Source organism: Adiantum capillus-veneris, chromosome 2 (assembly GCF_014529385.1).
Source record: "Adiantum capillus-veneris isolate H3 chromosome 2, ASM1452938v2, whole genome shotgun sequence".
In the NCBI taxonomy this organism is placed as follows: domain Eukaryota; kingdom Viridiplantae; phylum Streptophyta; class Polypodiopsida; order Polypodiales; family Pteridaceae; genus Adiantum; species Adiantum capillus-veneris.
The window spans coordinates 74,538,121-74,559,454 of record NC_140932.1 but is presented as its reverse complement, the minus strand read 5'-3'; the positions used below and the strand labels follow the sequence as shown (position 1 = coordinate 74,559,454).

Genomic DNA, 21,334 nt, shown 5'->3' with positions numbered 1-21,334 from the left:
TCATCGCGCATCGAGCGCGCTCAAGTCTTCACCGCTCATGTCTTACAGGGCATAAGCCAATAAAGATCCCTTGCAAGAGAAGGATCCAGATTTGTTTCAAGTCACTGTTTTTCTTAGAAGCAGTGCCATGCAGATGTTGATGTCTACAGCTACCAAGCAACATACTCCAAGTACTTGGCAAGCTTTCAAGAAAAAAAAAATTGCCCGAAGTTATATGGTTTCTGACATTTTCCTTCGGAGTGCAACTTCTGGCAGAGTGGGGTATCCTGAAATGCTTGCCATGGAAACCCTAGCAAATGATATCTTGAAATTTCTCGACATCTCTCAATCGATGTCTCTTCACGAGCAGATGACCTTGGAGGTTTAGTGCGATTGCTATCTTGGGGCTACCATCGCCGCCAAAGTTTGTCCAAGAGCTGAAGGACCATGTTGTGCTCGGCTACGACCTCATGGAAGGAACCTAACCCTAATTTTTGGTGCAAGTTTCAAGATGGAAAGTCAGTCGACTATTCGAGCTCGAATGTTGTCGAGATTTCTTTTTAAGTTTGAGTTCTATTTGATCTTGTTTGATGATCCTGTTTGGAATTTGTTTGAGATGGATAGTATCTGTTTTGAACCTGTTTTGGTGCCGATTTGAATTGTTTGACTCTGGTTTGATACTGGTTTCAATGATTGGTGATTTTACTCCCGCGTGGAGAAGTGAGAAATACTGTTTTGGTATTGTTTGAACTTCGGAACGACGCAAGCCGATGCCTGCGGGGCGTTTCGTTGTATGTTTGAAAACCTCGGAATGACGCACGCCGATGCCTGGGGAGCGTTTCGTTGTATGCTAGAAAACCTCTGAACAACGCAGGCCGATGCCTGGGGAGCGTTTGGTTGTATACTTGAACCTCCAAGCGACGCAGACTGCGGTCTAGGGAGCGTTTGGTTGTACAGTCCTCTGAGCTCATGCCCCGGACCCTTTTAGGTTATTTGCGGGGGGAGTGACGAGGTAGTTGTTGAATAGCTTCATACCGCAGACCGTTTGTCTCGGGGGAGTGCTCAGCGGCGCTGTTTGCTGTGTCTTGTAACATGCATATGTGAGCATTTGTGTTGCATTCTGATGTGTCAATTACTGAATGTTCCTAATTGAATGAGATTGCCTGGGTATGTAATTTTAGTGCATCAACACACCCGTGGAAGATCAGTACGGTCTGGGTGTGATGGCTAATTTTACTACGCCGGAATATCAAGAGTTCCGATCTGGACGAAAGGAGAAGCTAACTCCTTGATCAAAAGACCAGAAAGGAGAAGCTAACTTCTTGATCAAAACAGCCGAAAGGAGAAGCTAACTCCTTAATAAAAAGAGCAAACTGATTGTCCCTCGGAATGTCCCTCGGAATGACCCTCGGAAATTTTTGAGCTAACTTGAGTTGTTTTGCAGATATGCTGTAATCGCGGACGATTACTCTTCTTTCAAGAAGGGGAGATGTAACAAACTGCTGACGTGTCGAAACCCTAATTCTTTTGAAACCCTAACCCTAAAATCAGAAACCCTAATTCTACCCGAAACTCTAACCCTAAAATCATAAACCCTACGAAGAAGCAACAAAAGAAGAAGAAGAAGTTTTACAGACTTACAAAGTCTTGATGAGTGGCCCATTTTTAAAGAAGAGTTCCCACCAACTTATGGGACCCCGTACGATGGGGCCCAAGTGACATAAAGGCATTAAAAATAAAGCAAAACACACTCAGAAGACTTTGCACATCAAAATATGATGATGTGGCACATGTACGGACGTTTCGAAATTCGCGGCGGATTTTTAGGGAAATCCCGAAATTATAGGAAAGTGATTTTTTGGGGTCAGCTTTTCATATTTGATGCTTTTAGGCTTTGGGCCTTTAAATATGAGCCTTGGGGGCCCTCTCTAGCACTCTTCAACGCACAGATTGCAGAGGAGGTGCTCCCGAGCTGTTGTACTTTGCGAATCAGCAATAATATAAAGAAATACCGAAAGGGGCACCAAGGTTTGGGGCCAATACTCTCTGGGTGGAATTCCGCCACTCCGTGTCGCGTGGCATCTCTCTCTCTCTCTCTCAGTTCAGTTGTTATTGAACACTTGTTATTGAAGTGCTAAAAGTCTGTTCAGTCTCTTCTTTTCTATTGGCACGTAGTGCTCGTCTTGTGATAGCCAGTCTTTGGGGCCAATATCTCTAGGCACGGAACTACGCCGGGCCGTGTCGACTCAAGTGTGAATTATGGATTGTTTTGAAGTGAATCTCTACTGTGTCGCGGTAGAATCTTGACTTGGGGTGTCCAAGTTTGTTACAACATGCACAAATACATCGCACCCAAAGACTCGTAAATGGTCATATGAAGCCGGTTTGCCAGACCAAACCTCTTCAGGGATGCCATTATTCAATGCACAATTCGGAGAGCGATTGTGCACATGAATTGCAGTTTTAAGAGCCTCTCCCCAAAATTCTTGAGTAAGATTAGCCGTGGACAACATGCATCTCACTCTCTCACCGATTGTCCGATTATATCTTTCAGCCACACCATTAAATGATGGATTATAAGGGGCTGTCCATTCCCGCTTAATGCCATACATCTCACAAAAACTACGGAACTCACGTGATACATACTCTCCTCCATTATCCGTCCTGATAGCTTTTAACTTTAAGCCCTTTTGTGTGGTTACAAATGCATGAAACTTCTTGAATGAGTCAAGCACATCACTTTTACTCTTTAGTACATACACCCATGTCTTTCTACTGTGATCATCAATGAAAGACACAAAGTACCGTGCACCTCCATGTGAATTCACAGGCATAGTGCAAACATCAAAATGTACTAATCAAGAACATGCAATTTACGAGCGACACCAGAGGAATAAGAGAACTTCACTTGCTTTCCATAGATACAATTATTACAAAAATCAAGGCCTGAGCTTTTCACATCAAACTTTCCCAAAGAGGAGAGAACATCAAGCCCCTTTTCACTCATATAGCCAAGTCTTTTGTGCCAAAGCTCCTTGTCGGAGTGAACTTCAGCTACAGCCAAAAACTTGCCACGTAATGCCTTGCAATGTAAATAATAAAGAGTTTCCTTTTTGCTGCCCTTTACAATCATCATAGAGCCTTTAAGCACTTTCCAAGAGCCACCATCAAACATAGTGCGATAACCTTTGACATCTCGCTACCCAACTGAAAGTAGACTTTTCTTGATGCCATGTACATACCTAGCATCATGCAAAATCAACTCTTGACCATTTTCAAGCGCCAAGTGTATAGTAAACTTTACCTAGACTACCTGCAATGTATGAAGCAAAAAACTCCAAAGATTGAGTAACATGAAACGAGGCACCATTGTCTACTATCCATGATTGTGACAAACCATCTTGTATTGAAAGTAATGCATCAATTACCTCTGGTTTTGTGATATACATGTCACTAGCCATTGCCACACTATCATCATGAAGACATGAGTCAACAACAAGTACATCATCCGTATCAACAATTTCTTACTCTTATTCTTGCCCATGCTCTTACTCCTATTCTTGCCTCTATTGTTTGCATTATTCTTCTTTTCAAACCACCCTCTTACATTATACGCTGACCCGCTGCTTTCACCGCCGCTGGTCTTTCTTCTAATCTCTTCATTGACAATAGAACCTCGTACACCATCAAATGTCAAAGTAGCATTGTTGCTCAAAGAGACCAGCAAAGCTTCCCAGCTGTCAAGCAAAGTCATCAATAAGAAAATAGCCTTTAGCTTATCACCTAATGGCTACAAACCAGTCTTGCAATTGACTCAAGACACCTATGAAAGCACTTCAGTATTCAGATACAAGCTTAGACTCATCCAACCTTATGTTTACAAGCTTCTCCATAAGATGCACTTGATTCACACGAGTTGTGTTCTCATATATATCTGTCATTTTTTTCTAGATAGCATAAGCAGTGTCAAGACGCTTTATGTCAATGAGCACATCCTCAGACACAGCCATCTTGATGTAAGCAATTGCTTTCTTGTTAAGCCTAGCCCAATCATCATCTGACAAAGCTGCAGATTTCACTTCCAGAAGTGCATCGTCATAATCTTTCAGGAATAGTATTCCGTGCATTCTATCGTCCCACAAGTCAAAGCCAAAGCCGTTAAACCTCTTGATTTCAAGGGGAAACTTTGACTCACTGCTCATAGACGCATTAAAGGCCATTACAGTGCAAAAAGACCCAAAAATTCACTGCTGTAATTTTATGACAGCAGGCTGAAAACTGAGATTTTAGCCTCTTACAGGCCCAATACTCAATGTAAAAGAGCAAGAGATGGTTACACAGTGTTACCGGCACTTTACCACAAGTGTACAGCAGTAAAGAAGGATGAATTTCAGCAGTAAAAGATGAAATTTCAGCACACAAATAGGACATATAATCCTTGCATGAGTACTCCCACTTCAGCAGTATAACCAAAGTGCATATGCAACAACCTCAAAATCTGCAAATGGATTAAAAGCTGCTGCAAAATGTATTTTCAGCAATACATCAACTCAATGGCGAGTATCCTGCATGTAAAATATATAAATGTGGGCAACATAAACTTTCTGATGTGTATAAACCTGCCTTTCCTATAATTTCTTGAAAAACTTAAGAATAAAACTCAAATTCTCTACTCAAACTGTTCACAAATTGCGATACGTCTACAAATGTCTGCAAAGTAAGGAAATTTCAGCAAAAGCCCCAAATTTTGACGATCTAATTTCTGCAATTTCTGCAAAAACCCCAATTTCTCTCAACCTGTAAGCGCAACTTCAACCTGGAGAGCATCAATATGCTGTGAAATTGCTGAAATATCAGCCACATGTGAATTTCCCCTTTCTTCTGTAATTGATTTTGCCTACTTATCCCTGCCGTGTCGCGAAAGTGAGACTCTCACAGTCTCAAAACTTCATAAAGAAGCTATGGGCTGTAGTGAGAGGAGAGAGAAAGAGCGCAAGGCTGAAAATCGTAGAGAGAGAGGAGTGGGCTAAAATCGAAGAGAGAAAACCTGTTGCCTCTTGCCCGGCGCGGAGAAGTGTGCAAACTAGGGCTCTGATACCAGTTTGTTGCAAGCACTAGCAGCAAGAGAAGGAAGCGTAGGAAGCGCTGACTGTTTTGCAGGTTACGAGAGAGAGAGAGAGAGAGAGAGAGAGAGAGAGAGAGAGAGAGAGAGAGAGTTCCACGCAGGTTTTTGGTCGTGTGCTATGCAGCACACTTTTCCACGCTATGTTTTTATTATATTGAGGGTACAGACATAAAGGTCACTGAAGTGACCCTAGGGGTGGTTCTGTAAGGTGCAGCGGAAGTGAATGTTGAACTTTGCTCAAGATGAGTGCTCCGAATTGTGCTCAAGGTTCCTTTCCCTTACGGAAGGGAGAGCCCTCTGTTCCTTTAGTGAGAGAGTGCAAATGATCACAAACAAAGTGGATAAACACTGTGAATGAAGGTGATGAGACTGAGAGATAGAGAGAAAAGAATACGACACCAGAATGTTGTCAAACCCTCCTCCGCAGGCCCCACTCTCTATGGCGAGAGTGGTCTACTATTGATTTCACAAATCTCTACAATGCTTTGGACTTGCCGACGATGAGGACGACGACGAGACGGGCTAAAGAAATCTGAAAATGCTAAGGGCTGAAATTTTCAAATCTTTATCTGTTGAATTCTGACTCTATGTCGGTGACGACGTCGATGGCGACAATGCGACGACGACGCACTGAAAACACAGATGCTGAAATCTGCGTTTTCCGGGCTGAAACTGCAAACTTCGCTGGATCTGACCGTACGGTGAGGATCTGCTGCGGGGAGATGCGATCTGCGAGGTTCGGGAGTTCTTTTGCGGGTTCTAACTGCTGAAAACTGAAAACGCTGGTCTATGGGCTGATTCTGTCGCGAAGATCTGCAAAACGCTGAGGGTGTCAGGCTGATGCAAAAACGTTGGGCTGATTTGGTCTTGTTGTGGAGAGTCTGCTAACGCTGGGGCTTCTGCTTGGTCTGTTGTCGCCAAGAATTTGCAAGAGCAAAAACGTTGGCTGTCCTGTGGATGCAAAACGCTGGCCTTGCTGCTGTGTTGCAAAAACGCTAGGCATTGCTGGGGGGTCCTCCTGAGAAGGTGCCTATTGAACCGAAGCTCCTGCTGCCTCTTCTGCCAGAAAGTGCTAGCGCTAGGTTTTCTTATATACTCCACTTGCCAATTTGCCCTACCTAGTTCCCAACAAAAGTCACTTAATAAATAAGTGAAAAATGTTAAAAATAGTGAAAATAAGTCTATGCACTGTAAAAATGCTACCAATGGGTTCTAATGGAAATCTAATGATCATGTTGTGTGCAACCAGAGGATATGGATCTAATCTAAGTGTCTAGACATGCACGGTCTGCAAACAGACTCACAAAAGTGCCAGATCACTTCCTATTCTAAACTAACTGAACCCATGTCATGAAGTAGCTTGTCCACGTACACATAGGGTTAGATGTGTCACGTGACATCCCCTCCTTTTCAAAGTGAGGTACTCCTACCGAACTGTATGACTTTGAGGGTGATCGCCAACAGTGTCTAGAATCCTGGAAGAGACTCTTCGCCGGCCCAATCTGATGTGTAGGTGGTGCAATACTTGAACATCATAAAGGTCTACAATGCCCTCTTCTTTGGGCTGCGCCGAAAGCGACACAAAGTCATTTGTAGCTCCTTCAATGCTTCAACTTCGTCTATAGTCGTGTGTTTACCTTCTTCAAGAATGCTGAAAATTCCTGAAACCACTTCCAACACAAAAACATGAACATACCCATTCCATGTAAAGTGACTGGAAAAATTATATTCCATCGAAAAAACTGTGAATGCAATGTAGATGAACAAAGTGACGGAGTGCCAAACCGTTCATTAAACACACGCAAACAATGGAGTCGAATCTCGACTTTCTGATCTAAATCAATCAACTGTGGCAAAACACAATGGAAATGCCGATGCTTGATGCTCAATCCTTCTTGTGCTCTTTCTGAGACTGTGTCATGCCTTGCAAGGAAGAGACATGGAATGTGAATTCCTTGAATGCAAACATGTCATCTTTTCATGAGTAATCCGCATACATCCGTGCTCATTCATGAGTGAATCGTGCTCATCGTACAATATGCCATGCCTAGGAAAAGGGATCACATAAAGACGGTGACTAAAATACAGGAAAGCATCACGAATGAAACACTCGAACAATGCGTACTGACTAACCATTCGAACGCATAGTACTTCCTGTGAGGGTTCTTTGGACTTAGGCTCGAGAGCCAAGATCGGTTCTTCCTGAGGGGGTTCTTTGGACCTAGGTTCAAGAGCCAAGATCGGTTCTTCTTGAGGGGGTTCTTTGGACCTCGACTCGAGAGCCAAGATCGGTGCTTCGTGATCGGTGCTTCACTAGAGAATGTATCAACTAACACATCATCCTCGTAACAATCACATAATCTTCATGCAAATCATCATGCTTGTCATTATCATTCAAATCATCATGCTTGTCATTATTATTCAAATCATCATGCTTATCATTGTCATTCAAATCATCATGCTTATCATAAACATGCAAATCATGTGTGTCATGCTTGGGAGAAGAAGAGACGAAGAGAGTCTCCTCTTCCCAAATCTCTTGCATCTGTGCTTGCCTGCACTTGAGAAAAGAGTTGCAACATCTCTTTCATGTGTCGGTCGTCATTGCTTTTCTTGCTTTGTTCTCACGATCAAATGCTGCTTCTCTTACTTCGTGCTCACGATCCAATTCGGCTTGTCTTTCTTTGGCTTCCAAGCGTGCTTGCTCGCTCTCACAGGCTATGGCTGCCATTCTTTCTTGGTACTTACAATCAATTTCTGCCATTCTTTCTGATGTTCGTGCTTCGCGTTCTAACTTCCTTGCTTCGCGTTCTAACTTCCTGTCCATCATCATCTTGTCGAAAGCCTCCATAGGAGTTAGTGCAATCCTTGGCGTAGATGGGGAAGGGGGAGGGTCGGAAAAACCTCCTGGTGGGGAAAATTCTTCTTCACCACCCTCATGCTCATCACCTCCATGTGAAGTATCCATTCCGCTTCGGGTGATGACCATCCACTGAAGTCTTGGGTTCTTAAGTTCACGAGGAACTTGGGTTCTTGTGGGTCTTGGTTCTCGGGTTCTTGAGGGTCTTGAGGTTCTTGAGTTCTTGAGGTTCTTGAAGTTCTTGAAGTTCTTCTTTCACCTGCAATCTGTGTTAGAGAAGGATCTTCTCTTCACCTGAGCTCTTCTTTTTTCCGCGAGTGCACCCCTTGGCAGCCTTGTGCTCACACCAAGGTTGCTTTTTCCCACCTCACGTCGATTGGCCAGCCGCTAAGCGCATGGTCCGCTCTCGATGAGTGAAAAGAGGCACAAGAGGAGGCTAGACAAGCCCTTCTTTCTTGGGTTTCCTGTCACTCTTCAAAAACACGATTAAGAATCAACACGCCCAAGAGGACTTGGGTTACGTGCAGCCGCAACAAGAAAAGAAAAATTATGTGGTTCTTGTGGTTCTTTCCTTGAGTGATACAGAACACTACCAAAGCTCTGATACCAATGTAAGGTGCAGCAGAAGTGAATTTTGCTCAAGATGAGTGCTCCGAACTGTGCTCAAGGTTTCTTTTACTTACGGAAGGGAGAGCCTTCCGTTCCTTTAGTGAGAGAGTGCAAATGATCACAAACAAAGTGGATAAACATTGTGAATGAAGGTGCATGAGACTGAGAGAGAGAGAGAGAGAGAGAGAGAGAGAGAGAAGAATACGACACCAGAATGTTGTCAAACCCTCCTCCGAAGGCCCTATTCTCTATGGCGAGAGTGGTCTACTATTGATTGCACAAATCTCTACAATGCTTTGGACTTGCCGACGATGTCGACGACGATGAGGACGACAACGAGACGGGCTGAAATCTGAAAATGCTAAGGGCTGAAATCAGAAAATCTTTATCTGCTGAATTCTGACTCTATGTCGGTGACGACGTCGATGGCGACGACGACGCGCTAAAAACACAGATGCTGAAATCTGTGGTTTCCGCGCCGAAACTGCAAACTTCGCTGGATCTGACCGTGTGGTGAGGATCTGCTGAGGGAAGGTGAGATCTGCGAGTTTCGGGAGTTCTTCTATGGGTTCTAACTGCTGAAAACTGAAAACGCTGGTCTATGGGCTGATTCTGTCGCGAAGATCTCCAAAAACGCTGAGGGTGTCAAGCTGATGCAAAAACGCTAGGTTGATCTGGTCTTGCTGTGGAGAGTCTGCTAATGCTGGGGCTTCTGCTTGGTCTGTTGTCGCCAGGAATCTGCAAGAGTAAAACGTTGGCTGTCCTGTGTATACAAAACGCTAGCCTTGCTGCTATGTCGCAAAAACGCTAGGCATTGCTGGGGGTCCTGCTGAGAAGGTGCCTGTTGAACCGAAGCTCCTGTTGCCTCTTCTACCAGAAAGTGCTAGCGCTAGGTTTTCTTATATACTACACTTGCTAATTTGCCCTATCTAGTTCCCTACCCCTTAAGTGAACACTTTGAGTAGGGTAGCGCCAAAAGCTAAGCAGGAGGGGACTTTCAAAGAGGATGAACTCATAAAATGTTATGGACATGTGAATGGTCAGAGGGTTGTTGTGTTATTTGATTCTAGAAATTCTTATGATGTTATAAGTGAATCTCTTGTGAAACGTGCATGTCTTCAGGCTTCCCACATCCCCACCTTCCTGGTGCAGTGGTTCCTCGGCCTTTTTCGTGTACAAGCAGTGATCCGAATGACTACGTTTAAATTTATGGTTGAGCATAAAGGTGTCAAACTTGATGATAGCCAGTTTTCAGATAGATTCTGCTAAAACACAAAGAGCCCTGTAATCTGTCAAGTATATCATCAATCCTAGGTATTGGAAACCTCTTCTTTATGGTATTTTGTTCACAGCTCCAAAGTCAATGTACATTCTTCAAGATCCGTCTTTCGTCAAAACAAGTAGCACTGGTGAGCAAAAAGGCAAAGTACTTGGTTAAATTAGACCCTTTTCTAGAAGATCTTTCACTTTGTTCATTATTTCTTCATTCTGCGCTTTGCTCACTCTGTAAGGTAAGCCGGTTCAAAGGCGCAATCCCACGTATCAAATCAATCGCATGATCTTAAGGTATCACGTGCGCACTACAGTTGAGCCGCATGGACAAGCTTATGCTACAGTCTAGCGTCAATCCTAGTTCAGCATAGGACCTAGCTTGACACTTTGTGAGCCTCTAGCAAGACGTGCATGTTCAGGCAGGTCATTGTACAATCAGTTCAACATAGGCATGTAGGCATGTGAACAATCCCTTGAGCTACTTAATAATAAGTGACATTTTAAGCATTATTTTGTCAGAATCGTGGAGGCTGAGTTTATGGCTGCTCGACCCAGCAAGAATCTGCTCTATAAGTGACCTAGGGGGTCACCTCCTAAGGCAAGAAGAAGAAGAAGAAGAACCCGCACTACCAGTACCAAAGTACCCATAGTACTCAGCATTTTCAGCACCTCGGTCCTCCTCATCAATGTTTTTCCGCAGCACCAGTGTTTTCTAGCATCAGCATCAGCACTTATCAGCGTTAGTACTTTCAGCCTCATCAGTCCAGCGTTTTTTAGCCATCAGTTCTCAGCTTCATCGCAAGCAAGTGCAAAATTCAGCCCCATCTATTACCGTTTTCAGATTCCCGGATTCCCTCTTTGGATCAGCAATTGGGCAAAGTTTCCTAGCATTTCAATATTCAACCTTAGCCTCGCAGTACCAAGCATCTCTAGCAAGTACCCATCAGCATTTGAGCATCTAGGATCATTGTAATACCATTGTGAAAGTAAACAAAGCAAATACTTGCTCAGGCAACAGAGCAAGGGGTCCCTTGAAGTGGTTGGGACCCGACATGCAGTTTCCTCTCTCTCTCTCTCTCTCTCTCTCTCTCTCTCTCTCTCTCTCTCTCCTTCATTGTGTTCAGTTCAGTTTCTCTTTTCAAGTGAAGTAAAGTAACCTTGTGTTTGTGCGGAGAACTAGATCCGAGCTAAATCCTTAACATTTCCACTACACCTGACATCAGGTCTCTCAGGAGGGAGCTCTCCAAGCAAACCCTCAGAAAAACAATCTGCTTGAGCTTGCAAAAATTCTTCGTGTTCTGTTTCTAACTCTGACAAATTTGAATTGGTATGTTCTTCTAGAGCTCTCAAAAGGATCGAGTAAACAAAAAGACTGGATTTCATTACTTTAGAAATGGCCGAAGTCGATACAAGTGGACAAACTCACTCTTTAATTTTACATCAAGGATGATTTCTTTACCCTTTTCATTTTCCAATGTTGCTTTTCTAGCCCAATAGTCGACTACGACAAGGTTCTTGTGGTACCAAGGTATCCCCAAAAGTACATCACACCCCTCAAGTGGCATGATATAGAAGTCCTCCCTAGATACCCCTGACAATGCAACTGAAGTTTGTCTATGACACATGTAATGGCAACATCACGCACAGGTGCCACTAACTGCATCCATTTGTGATCCCATCTCTTTGGGCAATATTCCAAATCGAACCGCCAATTCTCATGAAATGGAGTTGGTCTTGGCTCCTCCGACGCAAAAATATTAGGACCTCTTGATCTCGTATCTTGCCCTACGATCTACATAGCTCGCTACTCTCATTCCTCTAATCTAAGGTCTGGAACCAGTCTTGCCTTTGTCTTCACTTTCTTTCCATGCTCCTCTGCGGTTTGGAACTTTCAACTCTCTCATTAGATTCTTTCTTACGTTGCTTTGCCAAAATGTGCCCTTGTTCACCACAGCCATAACACTTGCCTTCTTTGAAATACTTCGCACGCAGCTCTACTGTCAATTTAGGCCCTGTGGGTTTCTTCTTCTACTTCTTACCCTTCTTCTTGGAAGTCTCCTTCTCCGTTGACTTGGACACCGGCTTGTTCGTTGTGTAAGTCAAGGAGCCTAAATGCATGAAGAAATTGTCGTTTGCGAGTTCCATAAATTTTCGAATGCTCTTGGACTTTTGCTTCAAACAGTATCGCCGGATCTCTTTGGGTAATCCTGAACAAAATTGTTCCATTTGCTGTAGAAAAGGGATCTTCCAAAAGGAAGCAGCTAGCAAAAAGGTATCTCAAAAACGTTGACAATACATAGCCAAGGTATCATCTTCCCGATCTTCAGATTGTTCCAGGCCGTAATCACATTCAAATTGTATAGCTCGGTCAACCATACCAAAGAAAACAACTTCCTGAACTTCACCAAAGTTTTCAGAGCTTTAGTATAAAGAAGTAGGGTCGACCACCATGTCTGAGCATTACCCTTTAGAAAAGATGTCACCTTTCGTACTTTGGAAACTTCAAAGAAGTTGTCCCAAGAGAAAGCGGTGTCAAACTACAGTTTGTAACAGTATGTAAGAAAGGGCTCCATGGGAATCCTTGTAGCCCGAAAAAGTGTCAAACCTTGCTTCTTGACCCAATCCTTGAACTCTTTAATCTTCCTTTTGTTCTTTTCGAGGTTGTCGTATTGAGTGGCTCTTAACAAGTAATTTTGCTTCTTACCATAAATGGTACCAAAAGTGAGGACATCACAATCTAATTTGTGGAAAGAAGAAGAGATTTCCTCCTCCGAACTGCTAGATTGATTTTTATGCTTTCAAGTGTAATTGCTTTTCTTGCTCTTTCTTCAATTCTTCCGCCTCTTCTCATCCTCATTGGAACTAGAGGAAGAGTAACTGTCAGAACCCTTTGAAAAACGAAGAGGAATTGAGGTCATACTCGAAGCAAATACACTTTCGGATGCACTAGCCGCCTCAAAAGTAGATATTCCGGCCCAAGTAGCTGGCATAATCTTTTGAGTTGCTTTTCTTCCGAGAATGCTTGTTGGCTTTCATCATCTGACCGACCTTTCGTTCAAGAGCTTCATCAAGCTCTTCTTGTGAGTACAGTTTTTTTCTTTTCTACACCAGCTTTGCTTCGGTCGTCATGGCCGACTTGATAGGAGAGTGAATGGCCTTCTGCCATTAAATGTGAGCCTCATCAAGTGAATGATCCTTCAAAAACTTCACATAGTTCAGGTCCTTGGAGTACTTGTTCGCTTTGCACGGGTATCAACCTGGAGTTCGCAGTGTACTCTGCTTTGTCGAGATCCCCTGCAAGAAACTTGTCATTGTCCTCTCCCAATTCTCTTGAAGGAAGTTTGCTCCCATTGAATATCCGTTGGTTCTTTTTGTTTCTCCATTGGGAGTGGAGTGCTCTTCATCCTCTCGCGAACGTATAGTTGATGGGATGTTGTCCTCCCTTTCAGATTCACTCCTAAAACCCATTTGTGGTACAAAAAAAGGATCGGATCCTTCAAAGGAGAAGAATTGTCTGGGCTCTGATATCAATGTCACAGGCTTGGACATCCAAGCAAGAAATCGAATAGCAACTCACACACTAAAGTGCAACAAGTAAACTTGAATAGAGAGAGAGATAGAAGAGTCGACATGAAGCGCCAGAGTTCGGCTTCTAGATGCACTAGCCTCAAAGACTCACGTCCCTTTCGGTATTTCTTTCTTAGTGATGATGACAAAGGTACAGCACTCGGGGCTGCTCCTCTGCAATGCTGCCACGACTAATCTGCCAAAGAAAGCCCCCAAGGCTCACATATAAAGAGTCCAAGGGGCCCCTACATTGGGCATTCCAGAATCCAGATGCTTTTCAAATTTAGCGTGCTAAAAATAGTCTCCCAAAAGCATTGCCAAAAGCTCGTGCTACACAAACTATACGGTCTGCTTCGTCAACAGCGCGATTTGCGGCACGCTTTGCGGCGGCCACATCTACAGCTTATGCGTGAGTCTTGTTCAGCATCAGTTTTTTTAGTCTGGACTCCTCTTTACTCCAATGGCCACTTTAGGGGCCCATTAGGTCATGCCACGTCATCTCACTTATGAGAGCCAGGATGTTAGGGAGCGTGAGTACTCTTTCATAAAGGCAGGTTACAATCTTCAATTTAGCGAGACAATCAATTCTTGCACATAGAAGGCTCTCTTTTCAACCTCACTACCCTTCTTTCCTCCTCTTCAAGCCGCATTGCAGACTGAAATTCTCAGTCTATTGCAATTCATAGAAGTGTTGGAAGAACAGAAAAACTCACTACAAAGTGATAGGAAAAATGAAAAAGACAAAGAAGAGAGGGCAAGCTACATCCCACAATACATCACTCAGTGCCTTTTATAATGACTAAAGCATATTCAACATACCTCCAAGAGTCTTCCATATCTATTCTCCATGTGCAAGATTAAATGATTCAAGTTTCATCCTTGAAGCAAAGTTGCAAACATTACTTTGAGTGGTTTTTGGTCATGCTCCATACACCCTAGGGCCTATCTATTCTCCAAAAACACCTCCCTCTTGCAGGAGTAGTTTGTCCAAAGCTCCATGTTTGTCTTCCAAAATGCTCATTTTCTCAGTATGTGTGTTAGTGTGTGCAGGGGTGCACGTGCATTTAGGAACCCAAACCTTTTAAATTAAAAACAAACCGACTGATATGTTATCTAAGGGAAACGGAAAAGCTATGAAATCTAAAAAATATTTCCCCCCAAAAGAGATCGTTTCAAACACCTTCGAAAATCCAAACCCAAGCAGGAAACACTCTTTTTGGTTCTCTGCTAGTAATAAACAAACATGATTTTCTCCTTTATCCACACTTTTCTTCCAAATCGGATTACAACGTGTTATAAGCTGTGACCAGCAGCATACCAGGGCACTCACATACCCACAATTGAGGATGACCACCAGCCACTATGGAGGCAATCATTTGGCTGCCAACCCTGAGCTTGCTTTGGACTCTAATTTTGTGTCACAACAAGCTCAATGGCAGCATTTGAGAAAACAAGCACTCTGAAATACAGTATGTGTTGGATGGTTGAAGCATGCTGCTCAATAGATGGACCTCATGAATGAAACTCTCCAAGTTCCAGGTGAATCCACAACAAATAGATCTTTTTCATTTTATATGAAGACAGCTTGGATGGGGTGTTTGTGTTCGCTTGTATGTAAGGAAGATGCAGACGAAAGATGATACCTGGTTTTGCTCCTTTGCTAGCCTCAACGACAGTCTCCTCTTTGCAGGAGCGTGTCCAGAAGCTGATAAGTGACCCCTCCCAACAGGAGCACATCTTATCTTCTTCTACTTCGGCCCGCTGGTCCTTGCTGAAGCCCATCCTTGCTTGCGACCTGCTAACTGCTCTGTATTGCAGATACTTGCGGTATTATCAAGTGGGCTACAAAGCCCAAAGCAGCATTTCCTGCCCAAATCTTCATTCCCCTTCACAGTGTACCTAATGCAGAGAGCTCTCTCGCTCGCTCTCTGTCTCTCTCTCTTCTCTCTCTCTCTCTCTCTCTGCGCGCAAAACCCCCACAACACCTGCACTTCCTTCTCTCTCTCTCTCTCTCTCTCTCTCTCTCTCTCTCTCTCTCGCGCGCGCGCGCGGATAATGCTCCCTCTTTTTCACTGTGCCATTGCTGTCTACAAGTAACTAAAAGCTTGCAGGTACTAGGCTTGGACTTGTCTCGTTCCACTTCGAATAGTTTGCTCCACTTAAGCAACGTAGGCTACTACCTATTCATTAGTCGAGTGATTTCAATTTTCTCACGTTTATATTTCAAATCTTCCAACGGGCCCCTTCTTTTTTGTAGGTTTAAACTTTAGACGGGATGACAAAGGCTTTTCTCCGGAGAATCTGTCCATGGAATGGCATTTATAAAAGTTGCCAATCCAAAACAAACTTTTTTTCATGTATATATATAAATAAATATATATATTATAAATGTTGTACAAATTTTAATATATGAGATCTATGTATGGCCTAAGCTCTTAGCCCACGTTCAAACTTCAATTTTAATATATGAGATTTTGTGGGTGGGCAATGGGCACTAAATCGTAAGTGGCCAAGAGGTGGGAAACCTGAAAATTTTGAGCGCTATCTTGAATTGAACCAGAGAACCAGAAAACCAGATTTTTTGGGCGAGCTACACCTGCACGACTCCCGAGCTGCTCGTTTTTCATTTGTGGGTTTACGAAGCATAAGTCTTGGCCCTTAAGCCTTGGCTTTTCAATCCTATAAGTGAAATTGTGAGTCCTCTTAGCTCTGTTTTTTTTTTTAGAAATCAAAAGTTCAATGCTTTTCGTTTGTGGCTTTATGAAACATGAGGCTTGGGTCTTTGCCTTTTAATCCTATAAGTGAAATCGTGAGTCTTCTCAGCTCTGTCTTTATTCAGAAATCAAAAGTTCAATGCCTTTCAAATTTTCATTTTGATGTCCATATCCATAGTACATGTTATAAGTCTTGCTTGACTTAAGTTTTGACATGTAAACTGTTTGGAATGTGGACGTATGGTTTAGGATCCCTTTGCACGGATATTTTTGCTTCGAGTACGTGATTTGGAGCAATCGATTTTCGATCGTGTCCATCGAGTACGTGCCATCAGCTATGCATTCCATGTTTCTATTCTATTTGCTGTGATTGTTTTTTTTTTTTTGTACATATTAAGTTAAAGTTTAAGTTTGTGATAGGGTTTTGGTTTTTAATTTTCTAATGTTTGTGGGGAATTTTATTGACTCTTTTCTTTTACGACTAGTGGTGTAGCTTCCGTCATGGCTTCTTTGTGTCCTTTGAAGAAGACTAAGAAGCAAAAGACTCTTGAGGAGTCCACGGGGTTGCATGCCTTGCCTAAAGAGACGTAGGGTGCTGCATTGGGTTCTCCAAACCCCGCAATTGTCCAAGGAGAGGTTTCTGAGAAGAAGAAACATCAAAGAGTGTTTCTAGAATCTTGGAAAATTGATCACCCTTGGGCTTATTTCATAACCAATAGCAGGGGAAAAGAGAGGTCCAAATGTAAGTGGTGTACTTTTGCGAATAAAAAGACACCTTTTGCACATGTAGACGGATCAAAGTCTTTGATGAAAGCTGCCTTGCGGGTTCATGAGAATTCCGATGAACATCGCAAGGCAAAGTGTTAGGATTTGGATCGTGCTAGCTATGGTGGATGAAAGAGAAACATGGTGCAAGTGTGTGAGTGTGTGTAAGCAAGGTTATCACTCAAGTGAATTAGGTTCCAAGATAGATTAGCTTCGACTCATAAACACAATCTTGAGTATTGACTTATCTTAGCACAAGCTCACCATAGACAAGCATGTAGTGTAAAATGAGTTGTTGTTTATTGATTCAAGAAATGAGCTTTAAGTAGCTCTACAGCCTTGCTCCACAGTATGTGGGATAAATCCACTCTCCTCTCCTTGACTCACACCTTAGGACAAAGCTCACACTTTACAATCCTCCCCTTGAGGTTTGGACTAAGACAAGATACTGAAGATGCATGATCCACACAGGCTAACAAAATCCACATAGGATGGTGATATCCACACAGGATGGTAAAATCCACACAAGAACAATCCACAAAGGATGGTGATGTCCACACAGGATGATAAAAATCTACACAAGAAATATCCACAAAGGATGGTGATGTCCACACAGGATGATAAGCTGGTATCCACACAGGAAAAAATCCTCCCCTACAAGTAGAGAGTCTGCATCTTCAAAATGGGTCTTCCCAAACGCTACCTTCATCTTCGTCCTTTTTGTCTTCTACTATGTAAGCTGATCCTCTGTCAGGTCTCTTGCCTTCGTTGCTTCTGCTGTTGCTTTCAACTGCTTCATGGTCTGACTTCGTATCCTCCCATCGAATGAGTACTTCTGTCCCCCTTTTTGTGGTACAATCAGGCTTTATTCCATGCGTCATAATGACATGCAACAATATGCTAAAATATCCTATGAAAAGGTTTATGCAAAAATTAATGCTCTCTTCCATCTTGGTCATACTCCGAGAGCCCAAGCATGCAGTGTTTCTCATACATTTTGTCACAAAATCTTCAATTTGGAGACTCTCCAATGCCAATGTCTATCCCATCACAAAAGCACATAATGTCATCCATGTAGACAAATACAAGTACATACATTGCAAGAAATTTGTTGTGCTTGGCTGCAAGATTTTAATTTGTACTTTGGATTTTTCCTTTCAATGTGAAGCTCCTCTTCATTGTTGGTGAAGCCCCTCTTCACAATGAAGTAATGCTCCTTTGGATGCTTGGTGATGCTTTGAAGATTTTCTTTGAGTGCTTTGGAGAATCTTGATGAAGCCTTTTGAAGTTCTTCAGACAAGATTTGTTGATATCAAAGCCTTTGGTTGCTTTATCTCTTCCACTCGGAGTTTTTTTTATGCCTTTGAGGCTTTGAAAGCTTTCGGGTTTATTTGCCTTGAAAAAGCCCTTGAAGCTTGGCAGGGCCGCGGGAAGGCGGGCTTATGCAAGTAGTGTGGACTTGGGTAGTAGCACCGTGGAATCGGCCCCTTGAGCTAGGCTCAATGGCAGTGAGAACCGCCTCTTAGGAGACTTTGAGATGATGCCGCGGGAAGAAGCTCTTTTACAGGGGCTTGGGAATGTGTTCCAATATGGCTTGTTGGTCAAGGCTCACAAGCGTGGGAAGGGGGGCCCAAGAGGTCGGGTAAGCCGGGCAGAAAAGGGCAGGATAGCCGCGGGATGGCCCACTTAGTGGAGCTGAAAAGAAAGAAGTGTGCTTCCGATTAAGTCGTGGCTATGGGATTCCTCCCCCATTGGACCCGCCAGCTCCACAAAACCCTTTTCTAATGAAAATTCGGGTCTGCCCACCTTACCCACCTTGGGTTGGCCAATTTGAACCTTGGACCCCATAAGCCAAGAAAGAACAACCTATTTTGGGCTAGCCAACAAGCCCACGGGCTTCCTTGTGAAGGGTACTCCGAAAAATAAGTTGTTAAGCCAAGCTTGCCAGTCCCTTTCCCACACAAACTCACACACACACCTATTTTTAGGCAAGATTGGGGGTGGAGTTTTAGGGGGTTCTCGAGCTCGGATTTGAGTGCTTGTAGGCTCTATGAAAAGCTTGCAAGGAGAGCTTCAAGAAGAGGTGAACAATGCAAAAGGAAAACGAGTTTAATGAATTTAATTGAAGGGGCAAATGATGCAAAAATTGATGCAAAAAAGGCAATCTAAAATGCAATTCAAATGATGCTAATCCTCTCCCTAATCAAATCTACCTAGCCATGGAGGGTAGTGGCTTCTTGGGTGTGCCAAGGACATGCCCACACATAGCTAGATTAGTGCTTAATTAGTGAGATATGCAACTTAAATATGAAACTGTTAATGGGCCGTGACAACAATTATGCAATGCTAATCGATCTAATGGAGATGCTAATGATTAACACACACTAATGCATAATGAAAATCCTAGCTATCACACCATGGCTCTGATACCAAATGTTAGGATTTGGATCGTGCTAGCTATGGTGGATGAAAGAGAAACATGGTGCAAGTGTGTGAGTGTGTGTGAGCAAGGTTATCACTCAAGTAAATTAGGTTCCAAGATAGATTAGCTTGGACTCATAAACACAATCTTGAGTATTGACTTAGCTTAGCACAAGCTCACCATGGACAAGCATGTAGTGCAAAATGAGTTGTTGTTTATTGATTCAAGAAATGAGCTTTAAGTAGCTCTACAGCCTTGCTCCACAATATGTGGGATAAATCCACTCTCCTCTCCTTGACTCACACCTTAGGACAAAGCTCACACTTTACACAAAGGCTATGTGGAAGGAACATGAGAAGCGAAGCATGGTTCCAATGCCTAAACACATAGAAGAGATGCATGATGCTGAGAAGGAGAGGATTGTGACATGCATGCAAATCTCTTGGTATGTAATGAAAAGGTTTATGCCCATAGAAGAGTATGCAAAGCAATGTGGTTTTCACAAGTTTATGGGTACGCCGAACATGCCAGTTGTGAGCGAATACGCTTCTTATGTAAGTAAGGATGCTGGAAAAGAATTTGGAAAGGCAATTCGCCATGTTTATTTGGAAAAGCTAAAAAGCGATATTTCCAGTAGTCCATGGTATGCATTGCAAGTTGATGAAAGTATTGATGTAAGTACCACGCAGTATATGATTCTCTATGTGACTTATTGAGAATGCAGGCACTGGTGAAAAATGCACAAAGTTTATTGATATCTTGCGTCCAGAAAGTGCTTCTGTGGAGTCTTTGTTTGATTCATTAGTGAGCTATCTAAAGCTTGTGGACTTGCCAATGCAAAAGTTGGTTGGAATTGCCACTGATGGAGCCACTGTGATGACTGGGCAACACATTGGACTTGTTACTAGGTTAAGGTAAAAGGCGCCACACCTTATTAGTTTTCATTGTATTGCCCATCGTCAAGCCCTTGCTGCTGGGGATGCATTCAAAACAAGCAAGGAGTTTAAGTACGTTGATAAGCTTGCAAACAAGGTTTATGAATGGACCTCTAGATCAGCTAAAAGGCATGCATTTTTGGGTGAGGCTGTAAGAGCTTTTGGCATTGGAAGAAGGGGAAAGTTGAGAGTGTTAAAAATGCATGATGTTCGTTGGCTTTCCAAGGGACAAGTTATGGTGAGCATTGTGAGAATTATGCCTGCATTGTTGACGGTACTTAAAAGTGAAGATGCAGCCTTGTATTCTTATTTGACAAACTACAAGGTCCAGTTTTTGTTTCACTTTTTTGCCGATGTTCTTGGTGAGCAGTTTCTAAAGAATGGTTGCAAGTCTTATATAACCATTTTGGAAAAGGATCAAAGCCACTCATTGGTGAGGAGGGATCCATGAGAGAACGTACATCCTTTGTTACAAGGATGAGGAATTGTTTTAAGGAAAAAAATATGCATAATGCTTGGCAAGAATATAACAACCACGAGTTTTGGGAACAGTCTTTTCCATGGACCATTAAGTTATGGCGAGCTTTATTGGTTTTGCCGCTTTCATCAGTTGCTTGCGAAAGGGGCTTCTCCAAGATGAATAAGATAAAGGATAAATTTCAAAATCAGCTTTCTTTGGAGAGCTTGAGTTTGCTGATGTTTGTGGGCTTAAATACCCCGAAGGTGGAGAAGCCTGAAGAAGTGCTTTGGAGTGAATTCTATGAGGCTTGGAAGAATATGAAGAATAGGAGAGCTCGATCAGTGATGACTACATAGATTTGGTTTCTTTCATTGTTGATTAAAGCTCTTGGCTATGTTTTTAAAGTCAATTGTTAAGAGAGAGGTTTTTAAGCACTAATCAGTGATGACAACATAGATTTGGTTTCTTTCTTTGCTGATTTAATGGTGGAGTCCTGGTTGTTGGTAAGCCTTTTGGCTATTTGTGCCAGCCGTGATTTAGTTGCTTCTCATTGGATATTTTGTTTTGCATCCTGCGATGATTTTTATAAGAGCTCGCGCCCGAAAAATATGTTTTTGTTGTACTTA

General features: G+C 42.9%; 1 protein-coding gene and 1 pseudogene across 3 annotated transcripts in view; one reads left to right on the top strand and one right to left on the bottom strand.

Moving 5' to 3' along the window:
- LOC147462990 (putative serine/threonine-protein kinase PBL8) overlaps positions 1-15,553 on the bottom strand; it is a 62,186-nt gene extending 46,633 nt beyond the window's left edge. For 2 of the 3 annotated variants that reach the window (XM_086486563.1, XM_086486567.1), the window contains exon 1: positions 15,056-15,550. In XM_086486563.1, the coding sequence (XP_086342689.1) occupies positions 15,056-15,194 (139 nt within the window). In that variant the 5' untranslated portion in view covers positions 15,195-15,550. Of the gene's footprint in view, positions 1-15,055 lie in introns of all 3 variants that reach the window. The other variant, XM_086486558.1, reaches the window with a different exon arrangement.
- A 4,098-nt stretch (positions 15,554-19,651) lies between these two features.
- LOC147462989 (uncharacterized) lies at positions 19,652-21,064 on the top strand (annotated as a pseudogene).
- The last annotated feature ends 270 nt before the right edge of the window (positions 21,065-21,334 follow it).